At 39.0% G+C, this 13527-nt stretch overlaps 1 protein-coding gene across 2 annotated transcripts; it reads left to right on the forward strand.

Annotated features, from left to right (window-relative positions):
* Positions 1–1201: 1201 nt before the first annotated feature.
* LOC117848936 (exocyst complex component 5) lies at positions 1202–10147 on the forward strand. 2 transcript variants are annotated; one of them, XM_034730525.2, is made up of 24 exons: positions 1206–1374; positions 1467–1667; positions 1821–1895; positions 2814–2915; positions 3046–3096; positions 3189–3294; positions 3538–3651; positions 3727–3818; positions 4514–4682; positions 4778–4854; positions 4937–5035; positions 5125–5215; positions 5624–5709; positions 5812–5988; positions 6485–6538; positions 6620–6748; positions 6917–7009; positions 7107–7253; positions 7406–7503; positions 7573–7657; positions 8225–8283; positions 9389–9487; positions 9562–9645; positions 9743–10147. In XM_034730525.2, the coding sequence occupies exons 1-24, from the start codon at positions 1312–1314 to the stop codon at positions 9813–9815; spliced, it is 2424 nt and encodes an 807-aa protein (XP_034586416.1). In that variant the 5' UTR covers positions 1206–1311; the 3' UTR covers positions 9816–10147. The 2 variants fall into 2 exon arrangements, with proteins under 2 accessions (XP_034586417.1, XP_034586416.1); XM_034730526.2 differs by lacking the exons at positions 8225–8283; positions 9389–9487; positions 9562–9645; positions 9743–10147 and adding an exon at positions 7870–8188 and having other exon boundaries at positions 1202–1374.
* Positions 10148–13527: the final 3380 nt, after the last annotated feature.

A 13527-nucleotide genomic window follows, 5' to 3' on the forward strand; every position in this document is an offset into this window, starting at 1 on the left:
TACGCTCAAACTCTTGAAAACATTTAGTTTGGAAAAATCAAGGAAAAATCTGTCACTTGCCACTGGTCAAACCCCTAAATCCCTCGTATGTTCTGTGTCATCGACACACTGATAACATATGAGAGATTGTTTTAGCTTAATCTATTGTTCTGAAAAGCCAACAACCTTTTAGAAGATGTGTTTAGCTTCCTGAGCTCAAAAAGATACGAAAAGCTCATGAAACTAAGCTTTTCAGCTTTCCATATAAAATCAGCTTTTTCGAACTTCCAGCTTTTCAAAAGATGAACGAGAAGTTCACTATTTGTTCGAACTTCTAGCTTTTTAGGCTGAGAAGATGTCGGGAGCTCAAACAAACATGACCTTAACAATAGAAACCTGGATGCCGAAGGTAAGTCTACTGTCAGCCTCTGTCTTTCTACATCAAGCTGTCCTCAGCTTTTGATACATTTGACGACGATGTAGGCACAAACTTTTTTTTTTGAAATAATTGAAGTAGGCACAACCACTCACCTAATCAAGCACCTTGATTCGAACTACTCTAAAGGGTTACCCATATATCATGAAATAGATTAAGCACACATAGTAGTGGCATCAGATATGCTCCACAACAAAAGGAAGCATGTTAAGCGGAAACTCTCTTCGTCGTGAATAACCCTGAAAAAAACATTCTAAAGTTTTAGTAATTATATAAAAATCACAAGTCGGGAGGAGCGGTGGCATATAGAAAAAACAAAATCTCAAGACCAGACCCGACTCTGTTCGTGTATGAAACCAACAAAATGCAGAGATAAAGTGTTAACAAAGATTTAAAAAAATTGAAAACGATACACGCACCATGTTTTCTTTTTTGTGTTTTTTAGGATTAATCAAATTTGCATCTTACAAATAAACTTGAGCTTAGCCTTGCAATTTATATGCTTGTACGCCACGTAGTTTCCGGCTAGTTTTTAATCACTCTCTCATATAGAAATCCAATAAAAATCAAATGAGGTGAAAAAAAATTCTAGAACGTGGGACGATCCAAAGAAAAAAAAATCAGAACAAGGGTCCAATGTGTAATTTGCAGCAACGCGGTTGCAGGCTTTAACGTTCAACTCGTCCTAGTAGATCCGTTCCGTTCTCCTTCCCCGCGGCAGCGTCGGCCTCCGTTTCGTCCCGTTCCGTTATACATTTCTCGTCCCGTCCGCCCCCACCCTCCTCCAGATCGAACAAACGGAAGGGACACCGCCGGCATTCCATTCCGACGCCCGCCTCGGAGAACAGAAGAGGAAGGAACCCCCGCCCAGATCTCCGCCCGCCCCGCCGGCCGCCATGCCGACGGCCGCCGACCCCGCCTCCGCGCTCCCCCTCACCCTCGACCTCGAGGACTTCAAGGTAGGTCTCCCCTGCTCCCGTCCTCCCTCCGATTCGGTCTCGATTTTGCCCGCGGCGTGCTGTGCGTTCACCGTGGCGTGCGCGCGGTGCAGGGGGACTTCTCGTTCGATGCGCTGTTCGGGGGCCTGGTGGACGAGCTGCTCCCGGAGTACCGCGGGGAGGATGACGCCGCGCCCGCGCCGCCGCCGCCCCCGCTCGTGCTCGGGGCGGCCCCGCCCGTCTTCCCCGCCGTCGACGAGCTGCTCGGGCTGTTCAAGCACTCGTGCAAGGAGCTCGTCGACCTCCGCAAGCAGGCACGTCGCGTCCTGCCCGCACCCCCCCCCTCCTGCCGGTGGCGATGAATGCTGGCTGTGGCCTGCCTGCCTGCCTGACTGAAGTGAGCGGTTGGTTGGTGATTGTTGTTGTGTGCACTGATGGTGCGATGTTTTCTGGTTTTTGGTCGACAGATTGATAAGAGGCTCCAGAATCTGAAGAAGGAGGTGGCGGTGCAGGACTCCAAGCATCGCAAGACGCTAGGGGAGGTTAGTTACCATGCTTGCAGGGTTTTTATAGTCGTCCATGTTTAGTGCAGTATATGCATTGTTCTAGGAAAATAATTAATGGTAAGTAAATGAATACGTGTAGATGACACCAGAAAGAATCATATGAAACCTATTTGCTCAGAAAGAAAAGCTCAAATTCCTTTCAGTTACAGCTATAGATGACAGTTGCAGACCTGACAGAGTTGTTTGACGTATACGTCTTGTTTATTTCTTCCCTCATATGGGATCCTCTGATTCGCTTGTGTCAATAACTTGATGGCTTGACACACTCTGTTCACCCCTTTCCGCAAAGGAAAATCGATAAACTGTCCCTAGCCTTTACCATATTCAATGAGTCACATCTAACTGTCCACCTTTCTGGTTGAGAAATAGAGTTAAGACTAGGGAGACCATTCGTTTATGTTTTAAATAACCAATAGAACTGGCATTCTTTAAAGATCCAGCGGAGTCTGAGTTGGCTAAGGATCCAGCGGCCAGGTTCATAGCATCTACAGTTTGTGTTTTGGTTGCCATGCATTTGGTTATCCGGTATGGATCCAGCATTTTTTTCTTTTGTTTGAGCCTCTTTTGACTTCAATTGGCATTTTGTGGCTAGTGGTGGTGGATAATACACCAGTCCATTGATTTCTTGTCCCCACATGCTTATGATCCAATAGACCACCCAAGGAAATTCTAGGGAGTCTTGTAAATGCTATCAGCTCTTGGCTGTTCTTCTGCTGTCCCATGCAGCAAGCTATTGATGTTCAATGGTCAAGAATTCAAGATACATCAATTCAAATAGGCCAGAAGTCTGAATGAAATTCAACTTAGAATGACCATTGATACTGAGTTAAAAGATGATGTTGAACTAATGGTTCATGTTTCTTTTCATATTCATTGTTTTATTGTTCTCTTCAGCTTGAGAAAGGTGTGGATGGACTATTTGATAGCTTTGCTAGGTTGGATTCCCGCATATCCAGTGTTGGTCAAACAGCTGCAAAAATTGGTGATCATTTACAGGTAATTCTTCTGTGCAGGATCTATGCCTGTAATTACTGTACATATTAGATGATTCCGAGGTTGTGACTTTACTCTTTGGTTTAGTTTTTTTGTTGACTTATGTTTAATATCTGCTTCTCTTGTCTTTCAGAGTGCAGAATCCCAGAGGGAAACTGCTAGTCAGACGATAGATCTCATCAAGGTAACATACTTGTTTGTATGTTACCTATTTCCATGGGATGATGTTTTTGCATGACCTCATTTAACTGAAATTGAAATATGCTTCTATTGTAGTATCTAATGGAGTTCAACAGCACACCTGGGGACCTTATGGAACTTTCTCCTTTATTTTCTGACGACAGCCGTGTTGCTGAGGCTGCTTCAATTGCACAGAAATTGCGTAAGCTCTAACTGAGCCGTGACATATTCGTATGCTGTTTTTCTTTCCTTCTGCTGGTTGGCACTCATTAGTTGATCAATATTAAATAGGAAAATACCAGGCTAATTTGATGTATGCATGTATTTTTCTAATATCTAAGCAGGACTCCTTCAAGCAAAGTAGTAGTATTATCATTTCCCATGATGTCAATGAACTCTAGTGTATTCATGTTGCCTCAAGTAGTTGCATGCTATGATAATGTAGGATCATTTGCCGAGGAGGATGTTGGTAGACATGGTGTAACACCAGCTGTAGGCTCTGCTAATGCAAGCCGTGGTTTGGAGGTTGCTGTCGCGAATCTCCAAGAATATTGTAACGGTCAGTTTGCTTCCTTTCAGCTTTTCTATAGAGGTTCTCTTAGTATGTGATGGTGAATTATTATTTTTTGTGCAGAACTGGAGAATAGATTATTGGCTCGGTTTGATGCTGCATCACAGAGACGGGAATTGTCTACAATGGCAGAATGTGCTAAAATATTGTCACAGGTATGCATTTATGCAAGGAACAGGGTACTGCAGCATGCTGAGATTGCTTGGTTGAAGGGAAAGATTCCAATGGAGTACATTTTAGCTGTACTCCATTATTTTTAGCAGCAGCAACAACAAATCCTTCTCATGGTCATTATTGTAGAATTCCATGAATTGTAGAATAGATGAAAAAACCACCTGGTTCATATTTTGAAGTTAAGTTCTTGGACTGACTATCTGAGGGGATTAATGTAATAGCCCGCTTGTTTTCAAATTTTTGAGCTTTTAGTTTTTTTACTGCAAAAATATAACATAAAAAATGTGGCTGAAGACCTGGGTCTGAGTTTTTTAGCAACCTTACATATATGATGGTGAGCTAGGACTTGTCAGTAAGAAAATTGTGAGCATTTGTGCAATAGAAGTGGGGAAGAATTTATGTTTGGGCTTGAATGTGTAGCTTAGAAAACTTGTGGATATGTCTAAAAGGCTAATTGGATAAAACTAAACTATTAACCTCTGCAAGCCCAAGAACCACATGAGTAACTTCTTCTGTAGAAAGGAACTTGAGCTTATTATTTGAGGCCAAATATATACTTGCTTTTGGTCCTGTTTTAGGTGCTAGTCTATGTAGGCATATAGTACCATTTAATTTTCTCTATTAACTTCTAGGGTTTACTTTTTTTTAATATTTTTTCATGGTACATTGATTATAGTTCAATCGGGGAACCAGTGCTATGCAACACTATGTTGCAACACGGCCAATGTTTATTGATGTGGATATAATGAACACTGATATTCAAGTTGTTCTGGGCGATGAGGGGCTGCAAGCTGATTCCAATTATATTGCGGATGGTTTATCTACATTGTACAAGGAAATTGCAGGTGTTTAAAGGCTACATTCTTTACAATTTTTGTTCAAGAGCTATACTTTAATGATTTTTACTTTCAGCACTCTAATATGTCATGCTTCTGTTCAGATACTGTGAGGAGAGAGGCAACTACAATAACGGCTGTCTTTCCTTCTCCGAATGAGGTCATGGCAATACTTGTGCAGGTATGTATTTTAAATGGCACTCTTGAGTCCGTGTGAATGCTGTGATTTATAAATAGATTGACTATTATAATTTGCTTTTCAGCGAGTGCTAGAACAAAGGGTAACAACTATCCTTGATAGAATTCTGATAAAGCCGTCTCTTGCTAGTTTGCCTCCTCTCGAAGAAGGAGGCCTTCTACAAGTAAGTGTTATGCTCTATAATATTTCCATCGTGCTTTTTGCCACATCATGCAAGTGTGATGCACTGCTGATATCAAATTAAAATGGCAGTATCTAAGAATTCTGGCAGTTGCATACAACAAAACAAAAGAATTGGCCAAAGATTTGCAGTCTATTGGTTGTGGGGATTTGGATATCGAAGGTATCTCTTGTATTTCATACATTTTTCTCTTCTTTTCATCTTTTGTTGTTCCATGCTATAAATCCACACAAACTTTTGATCATTGTACATTTCATATGGTTATAGTGCTAATTTTGATCCTTGACAAAGGGATACATCTCTTTACCACATTCTATTTGTATAATGGATCTGAATACCGGGTGATGCATTTAGATAATACATACTTGTAGCATTACTATTTGTAGTGTGATTGACAGTTTCGATCACTTCTGAGTTCTGAGACAGTAATCATTTGGTTTGGATGGCCTATTGGTTCATCACCTTAATTAGTTCAAATCATAGGTCTGAGTACCATCCATTAATATTTTGTAAGGCAGTTGCATGTTTGTTGGTTGTCATTATGATTCTCTTTTTTTTTTGTTTTTTTAGGTCTCACTGAATCCATATATGTTGCTCACAAAGACGAGTACACAGAATTTGAGCAGGCATCACTCAGGCAGCTATATCAGTCAAAGGTTATAAATTTATGTATCATAAAATTTAGCCATTTCAAGTATTGTTTCTCTGTAAAAAAATCATTTCAAGTACCACTATTGTAAAATTGAGCTGCTGTGCAGATGGCTGAACTGAAAGCTGAGGCTAAGCAACAATCTGAGTCAACTGGCTCAATCGGACGTGCAAAAGGCGCATCTTTGACTACATCACCACAGCAACTGATATCTGTCACTGTAGTAACGGAATTTGTTCGTTGGAATGAGGAAGCCATAGCCAGATGCACACTGTTGTTTTCTCAGGTTAAACCATCCGCCTAACTATTTCTTTCCTGATTCATTATTTGTGTTTATGTATATTGATTTCTCATGTTTGATTCCATCTATAGTTTTGTTGCTGATTTTAACTATGTTACCTGTCAAAAATGTTATTTATTTGTTAAACATGAATATCTTGTATGATAAATAGGTGCCACCAGCATAAATAAACATGTTATTTAAAGTTCAGAAGGTCCTTCACCCAACTATTTCCCCCCATTAATCCTAAAGTTGTTTAGGAATTTTAAGCAGTAGGTGTGTTGATCTGAACCGGCTAGTGTTTTTCTTCTGTTTTCTGTTTTTTTTTTCTTTGGATGGTACATGCTTCTTTGTTTCTCCTTAATATAATGATGGCACAGACAGCCATCCTGCCTGTTTGAGGAAAAAAACCACTGAATTTGTTTCTTATGTGAAATTCTAAGTCCATGTACCTTGTTAACCGTTGTTCTGGCTGGACTAATTATAAGCAATATCTTTGCAGCCTACTACTGTTGCAGCTAATGTGAGATCCATATTTGCATGCTTGCTTGATCAAGTAAGTAAATAACCACGAGCTATTATCGTTTGAATGATATAGAAGTTAATGCCTGTCAGATGACAAGGTTTGTTTCTATAGGTGAGCCAATACTTAACTGAAGGGCTTGATCGTGCTAGAGACAGTTTAAATGATGCTGCTGCTATGCGGGACAGATATGTCATCGGGTCAAGTGTTAGTAGAAGAGTGGCTGCTGCTGCTGCTTCTGCGGTAAGTCTTCTTTCCTTTTCTTCAGTCTACTGTCCATTTTTGGCAGTCAAAAATGGCTCTATCCGAAATTTATCTTTCCGTTTACTGTTCATTTTTGGCAGTCAAATACGGCTCTGTCCAAAAGTTATTATTGTATGGGAGACTTATCAGCACTTGAAATATTCGCAGGCTGAGGCGGCAGCTTCTGCTGGTGAGAGTAGCTTTAGATCCTTCATGATTGCCGTGCAGCGTTGTGCCAGTAGCGTATCTATTCTTCAGCAGGTAATCTGTGCTGATAACTATTTTTAAACTTGCATCCTTGGCTGCTAGCAGGTGAAGTCAATGAACCTTCTTGATTTTTTCTATTCGTTCTTTGCAGTACTTCTCAAATACCATATCTCGACTACTCCTGCCTGTCGATGGTGCTCATCCATCTGCTTGTGAAGATATGGGGTCAGCTGTATCAGTGGTCGAGGCGGCTGCACACAAAGGACTGCTACAATGTATTGATACAGTTATGTCTGAGGTGTGCATCTTTTCTCCTTTCCAAATATGAATTTTGTGGGACCACATTACTTGTTACTAAATGGTTGAACCACAGCAGTCACTTTTCCTGTCACTAGTCATTCTGTATGTTTGGTGATGCATAAGCGTGATACTTGTGGCTTGGCCTTGTAGGTCGAAAGATTGTTGTCTTCAGAACAGAAGGCTACAGATTATCGGACACCAGATGATGGAGCTGCACCAGATCATCGGCCAACTAACGCTTGCATAAGGTGATCTGTTCTATGTTTAATATTTAGCATGGTCCAATATAACTAACTTATGTTTCTTGGTTATTCCAGAATTGTAGCCTATCTCTCTCGTGTTCTTGAGGTTGCATTCAATGCCCTTGAAGGTCTCAACAAGCAGTCCTTTTTGACTGAGCTGGTAAGTTCACAATAGAGGACCTTGATTTTCATTTTTTTTGGGGGTGAATTAGAGCCATGCAAGAATAGGGTTGTGGGACATCATTATCCTACGAGATACATGTTGGATGGTCCATTTTTGCACCGTAGTACAGTGATCATGCAAATATCTGTTATTCCTTCTCATGACTGCTTTTGTCATTAAGTTTTCCTTGTGTTTTTTATTGCAAGTAGGAAAATACAGAAACTAGATGGATGGCACTTTGGCAGAATGCAATGGGGGAGACTTGTGAAACCCTAAACCCTAGACTTGTGACAAAATGAAACTGTACTTGAAAATTAGGCCTCAAACACATTTGTATGAGTTTGAGGAGCAAAAATCCTAGTTTTGCAAGTTTACTGGCTTGATCTGCAAGTTGAGGACCTACTATTCAGTTTACTAGAGAAATATGTTGAGCAAAATGCTGCTTACATGGGTGCTATTTCTGATATTCATATTGGTAATGGTGACTGCTGGTTCTGATATTCTATGCAAAATTTTATTGTCATGTCCATTATGTACTTTAGATAACCTGATCTGTGCCTTTAGGGAAATCGCTTGCATAAGGGGCTGCTTAATCATTGGCAGAAGTTCACATTTAGTCCCAGGTACTCTTCTTCCATTTCCAAATAAATAATTTATGTGTCATTTTTTTTTGGCTTTCTGGCTTGTAACTGTCTTCAGTTCAGTTCTTTTCTGGAGCATTACTTTATTGGTCCTGTGATATTTTGCCTCCATATTTTATTGGCTGGAGTGGATAATATTAGATTCATCAAGTATCTTTCTAAATGATAAATTGAGCAAACGAATCAAGTAAACAACCTTGAATTGATCGGATTATAAATTTATTGGATAGTTTCTCTTCATTTGCTTTTGTGATTTATGGAAATTTGGCAACGTAATTTAATAAGAAAATGTTTTGTCAACCACTCAACAGTCTGCCATATTATTATATTATAAGCTGTCCAGTATTGATTACTTCAGTATCCCATGGCCTTTACCCTTTAACCTGATTGATAAATAGGATATTCAACTTCACCATTCTCAATATTAAGCTAAAAAAAATGCAAGACCAAATAGTTCACCCTGTTGAGAATTATGTGTCAATTACAGTATCAATATTTGCCATTACTTTTGTAATATTTAGACTCATGCCACCACTGTGTAAAAATTGTTCCGTTTATGCCACTGCCATATCATTTTGAGTGGTGTGAATCAATCGAGTTTTGGCATTAAAATTGGTGGGGGTAGTGGCGTAAATGGAGCAAGTTTTACTGAGTGATGATGACATGAGTCTAAATATCGTAAAAGCAAAGGCAAATATTGAAACCTTAATTGGCGCAATGGAAGAGACCTAATTTTTTTCAAAGAACGTTTAAAAGATGTTTGTGCTCCTTCTATCTGGTTGCTTTTTATATTGCTGTTCTTTGACAGATTTATGGTGTTATGGATGAAAGTGGGCACCCCATGGTTAGGTCCGGGTTACCATATTAGTTCATGACGCCGCATGGATTATGTGAAAGTGCATGTTTGCCAAGTTTTGATTGGAGTGGTCATATCTAGTTTGAGTTAAGGAACATCAAGACTAAGAACGTGCAATGCAGTAATGGCCATGAGTCCATGAACTGCTATAATTGTTGTGGACGCCAGCCATTGCAAAGTGATTATCTTGGCAGAGCCTTACTTTACAGTGCCATTTTTGTTTTATTGTAGTGGTGGCCTGCGGTTGAAACGTGACATAACTGAATATGGGGACTTTGTTCGTAGCTTCAATGCCCCCTCCATAGACGAGAAGTTTGAACAGCTGGGAATGTAAGTGTTGTATTTGTGGTTTCTGTCATGAAGTTTGTGCAAATTTGTCACTAATCTTTACTCGTATCCTGCAGCGTGGCAAATGTCTTTATTGTTGCTCCAGAAAGTTTAGCATCGTTGTTCGAAGGAACCCCGAGCATCCGGAAGGATGCCTTGAGGTTGTGTCTGTATAGAACATTTAATGATATTTCCAGAATCAGTCACGGTTTTGTTAGGACTTCAGAATTGACTTTGGGTGTTTGTATTACATTTCAGGTTCATTCAGCTCAGGGATGATTATAAGACGTCAAAAATTGCATCAATGCTTAACAATATCACAGCTGAATGATTGTACGGGGGCGCATGAGCGGCATACACTTTGTTGCTGTTTGTCTAGCGGCTGTCAAATGCTCGTTGGTTCTGGCAAATGGTTTCTGACAGTTGGTACCGCCTGTATAGCTGAGCTTCGAAATTACTTTAATTCTTTGGCTTCCCATTATCTATTATCTTTTCATTTCATTTTGGGCTTGCTCAATTTGAGCTGTACATGTGGATCAGGTCCCCAAGACTTATGTTACCTGTGTAAAGCATTAATTATGTAGAGAAATTTACTTGGGTTGCTACAAACGCTATGGTCATTGCAGCTAGCCAGCCAGTCAAATTATTGTCCTGGCCAGTTTATGGTTTGTGTTCACTGTTGTGTGGTTGTCTCGTCTACCGCAGGGTGCAAATAACTTGGCGAGCATCAGCTAAATTTTTCCTTGAAGGAACCCACCACTACCTTTTGAGCTTAATTTTAGGTGAAAAAAAAGTTACCTGAGGGCCTCTGTTTGGGAACATGATAATCCCCTCTAATCCATACGTATTGGAATGGCTCCAACTCACATGGATTGAGGGAATTGGTTATCCAAACAAGCTCTGATGAATTTTACGCGAATACCACCAGAAAATGTGAGGAAAAGGACGGCAATGTGGCCTGTTTGACATTCGGATCTTATGATGTGTGAGTTCGAACATCCTTGACACTGGTGTGTTTAGGCGAAGTCTGCCACAATAGTAATGGCACCTCACTAACATTAAAAGAAAAATGCTAAGCTCTACTTAAAATTGTTCCCACTTATATAATAATTGTCTGGAAAATTGGATGGAATTCTTAACAAGGGATCATTGATGACAGGGCCAAAAGGCTGTTAAACTTGCTCTCTAAAGTGCCTGCAAAGGTGTGGATGAGGAGAGAAGCGAGTGTTTTCCGCTCAAACAATCACCGGCTTATTAGCATCTAACGCTGATGTGAAGCGAGAGAGAATGCACTAATTTATACTCTAATTTATATTGATGAAGTGCTAGATACAAGATTGGAGATCTTAACTATGTCTAATATCTAAAAAAGCGCAGTGGAAACTAACATATGCACTTTAAATAATACGATGTATGCACTTGAATATTTGTATTTGTATGCATGCACTTGAACCTTTGGGTTGTATGCACTTGAGCAGTGCGTGCATGTTGAATTTCAAAGATTGCGGTTCTCTCAGGTGGTAGATATCTAAAGGCACTTCTATCTCAAACCATATTTTTCTGGCATTCAATTATGAGGATCGTGAAAATTAATTTGCGCTGGCAGCCCGCCCGCACAAAGCACTATTTGTGCTGGCACATGATTCCGGGCTGTTTCCAAATCCAAGTAAATAAGTTCAAAAATCTATCTATATTTTTTCTTTCAAAATTTTGAAACCAAGTAAATAAGTTCAAAAATTATTAAAAATCCTACGCAAGAACATGTATGCAGTCTAATACATGTAAAATTATATTGGGATATATAAGATAAGTTTTTTGGTAAGTTAGCTTAGAAGCATGAAAGTTTGACTTGAGTTATCTCAAACATTGTAAGTAATATATCCGTTTGTGAACAATATATAGTCAAATTTTTCTTAATATTGGTATTTTTTATGTCAAGGTTAATCTTTCATATATTTTCATGATTTGAGCTAAAATGGAACATGTGTCTTAAACGCCATTTTTCTGGAACTTTTGAATCTTATTTGTGAACAAAATATTTCAAATATCAATTGATTTCAATAAACATACTTATAATCATTTAAACCTTAGAAAAATAGTAAATCACCTCTAAAATTTTTGAAGCTACTGTGTAACGATATACACATAGTCTAATACATGTTAAAAGTATATTGAAATATGTAATATAATGTTGTTGTCTAGTTAGAAACTTTTAGCCCTTTGGAGGGCCATAAATTGAAAAGAGCACACCCACCATCAGAGATGCATCTATGTTGGTTGGTGACGTCTAGGCCCGCCAACACAAATCTATCTACAAATTTTCGTTTTGCTTCCAATTTTTCCAATGCAAGTAAATCAGTTAATTGTTTTTTTAAAATGCTACACAAAAACATATATATAGTCTCATACATGTAAAAATTATATTGGGATATACATGAATTTGTTTTGGCAAGTTACTCTATCTTGAAAGTTTGACTTGAGTTATATTAAACTTTGTAAGTAAAGTATACATTTGTGAACAATGCATAGTCCAATTTTCTTAAAATATATTAAAAAATTTATGTCAAGTTTGTGCACTAATAAAATGATTCGATACCAATGTATATAATTTTAGGATCACATTTTGATATAATTAGAATTCTTTTCACCAAAAGTTTCATTAGAAGTGACAATTATATCTAACAAACATGTGAATCTTTCATGATATGAGCTAAAGTGGAACATGTGTCCTTAATTAACATAATTTTTCCAATTTTTTTGGATCTTATTTGTGAAAAAGTTAGTTCAAATACCAATTCATTTTTAAAATCCTTTAAATATTAGAAAATAGTAAACCACTTCTATAATATTTGAAAATCATATACAACAAAATATGCGTAGTCTAATATACGTTAAAAATATATTGGGATAAGATAAAGTTTTTGGCTAGTTATAAACTTTTGGCCCTTCCGTGACGCATAAATTCAAAAGAATGTTTGTGCTGGCGAGTGATCTAAATGCCCGCAAGCACAGATGTAGGTCATTTGCGTCGGTGTACGCTTAAATGACCGCCAGCACAAATTCTATTTGTGGTGATGGTTCTTTATGGGCTAAGCCCCTAGGCCTTTTGTGCTGGCAACTGGCAATCATCGTGCCTGCTAGCATGTAAAAACTACGTGTCAGTATAAATCATTTCTAGTGTAGTGGACAGAGACTTTACTCAGCGCATGCACTTTGATCATATATGCCAATGGCTTAACTAAAGAGATCCGTAAGAGAGGATTTTATTCCTGTAATAATGTGCTTACATTTTGTATCACCAATACTCCGTGCCAAGGCCTCAGTTTAGAACAGTCTACGCGACATTCAGTTCCACTGTTAAAATTCTGCTTGGTATGGTTGTCACCTTTATCAAAGCTAAAAAAAGAAAAAGAGAAAAAAAAGGATAAAGTTGTGACACTAAAGACGTACTTGAGGGCCTCATTACTGTTACTGTCGCAGCCCTTTGTGTGCCCCATGATAATATTCTATGTCCTTGCGCGTTAGCGAAATGGTATATATTTTGTGCTGCGCGCTTTATTTTTTTGTGGTGTTTCCTGTTCCCAGCTTCGCATGTCTGTGCTCTTCCGCACTTTATTTTTTTGAGGAAAATTCGTAGTGCACGTTTTTCACTAAGAGAAGAATGAACAAGCTAAGTAACGAAGTACAACACGTACAGGACCCTCGCCTCTTTATCACATGGCTAATCAGCACGAAACAACACAACTGATCAGCTAAGTAACGAAGTACAACACGTACGGGACCCTCGCCTCTTTATCACATGGCTAATCAGCACGAAACAACACAACTGATCAGCTAAGTAACAAAGTACAGCACGTACGGGACCCTCGCCTCTTTATCACATGGCTAATCAGCACGAAACAACACAACTGATCAGCTAAGTAACGAAGTACAACACGTATGGGACCCTCGCCTCTTTATCACATGGATAATCAGCACGAAACAACACAACTGATCGTAGGCATGCTACATATGAGCTACTCTCTCCATTTCAAATTATAGGT

The sequence above is a fragment of the Setaria viridis genome, chromosome 3, assembly GCF_005286985.2.
Source record: "Setaria viridis chromosome 3, Setaria_viridis_v4.0, whole genome shotgun sequence".
NCBI lineage: Eukaryota > Viridiplantae > Streptophyta > Magnoliopsida > Poales > Poaceae > Setaria > Setaria viridis.

What these genes read in the sequence shown, in the direction of transcription:
- LOC117848936 (XM_034730525.2), top strand. Translation starts at nt 1,312, where the DNA reads ATGCCGACGGCCGCCGACCCCGCCTCCGCGCTCCCCCTCACCCTCGAC. An exon ending in AAGTTCACATTTAGTCCCAG is followed by an intron (nt 8,284 to 9,388) that starts GTACTCTTCTTC and finishes GTTTTATTGTAG; the next exon opens with TGGTGGCCTGCGGTTGAAAC. An exon ending in ATCCGGAAGGATGCCTTGAG is followed by an intron (nt 9,646 to 9,742) that starts GTTGTGTCTGTA and finishes ATTACATTTCAG; the next exon opens with GTTCATTCAGCTCAGGGATG.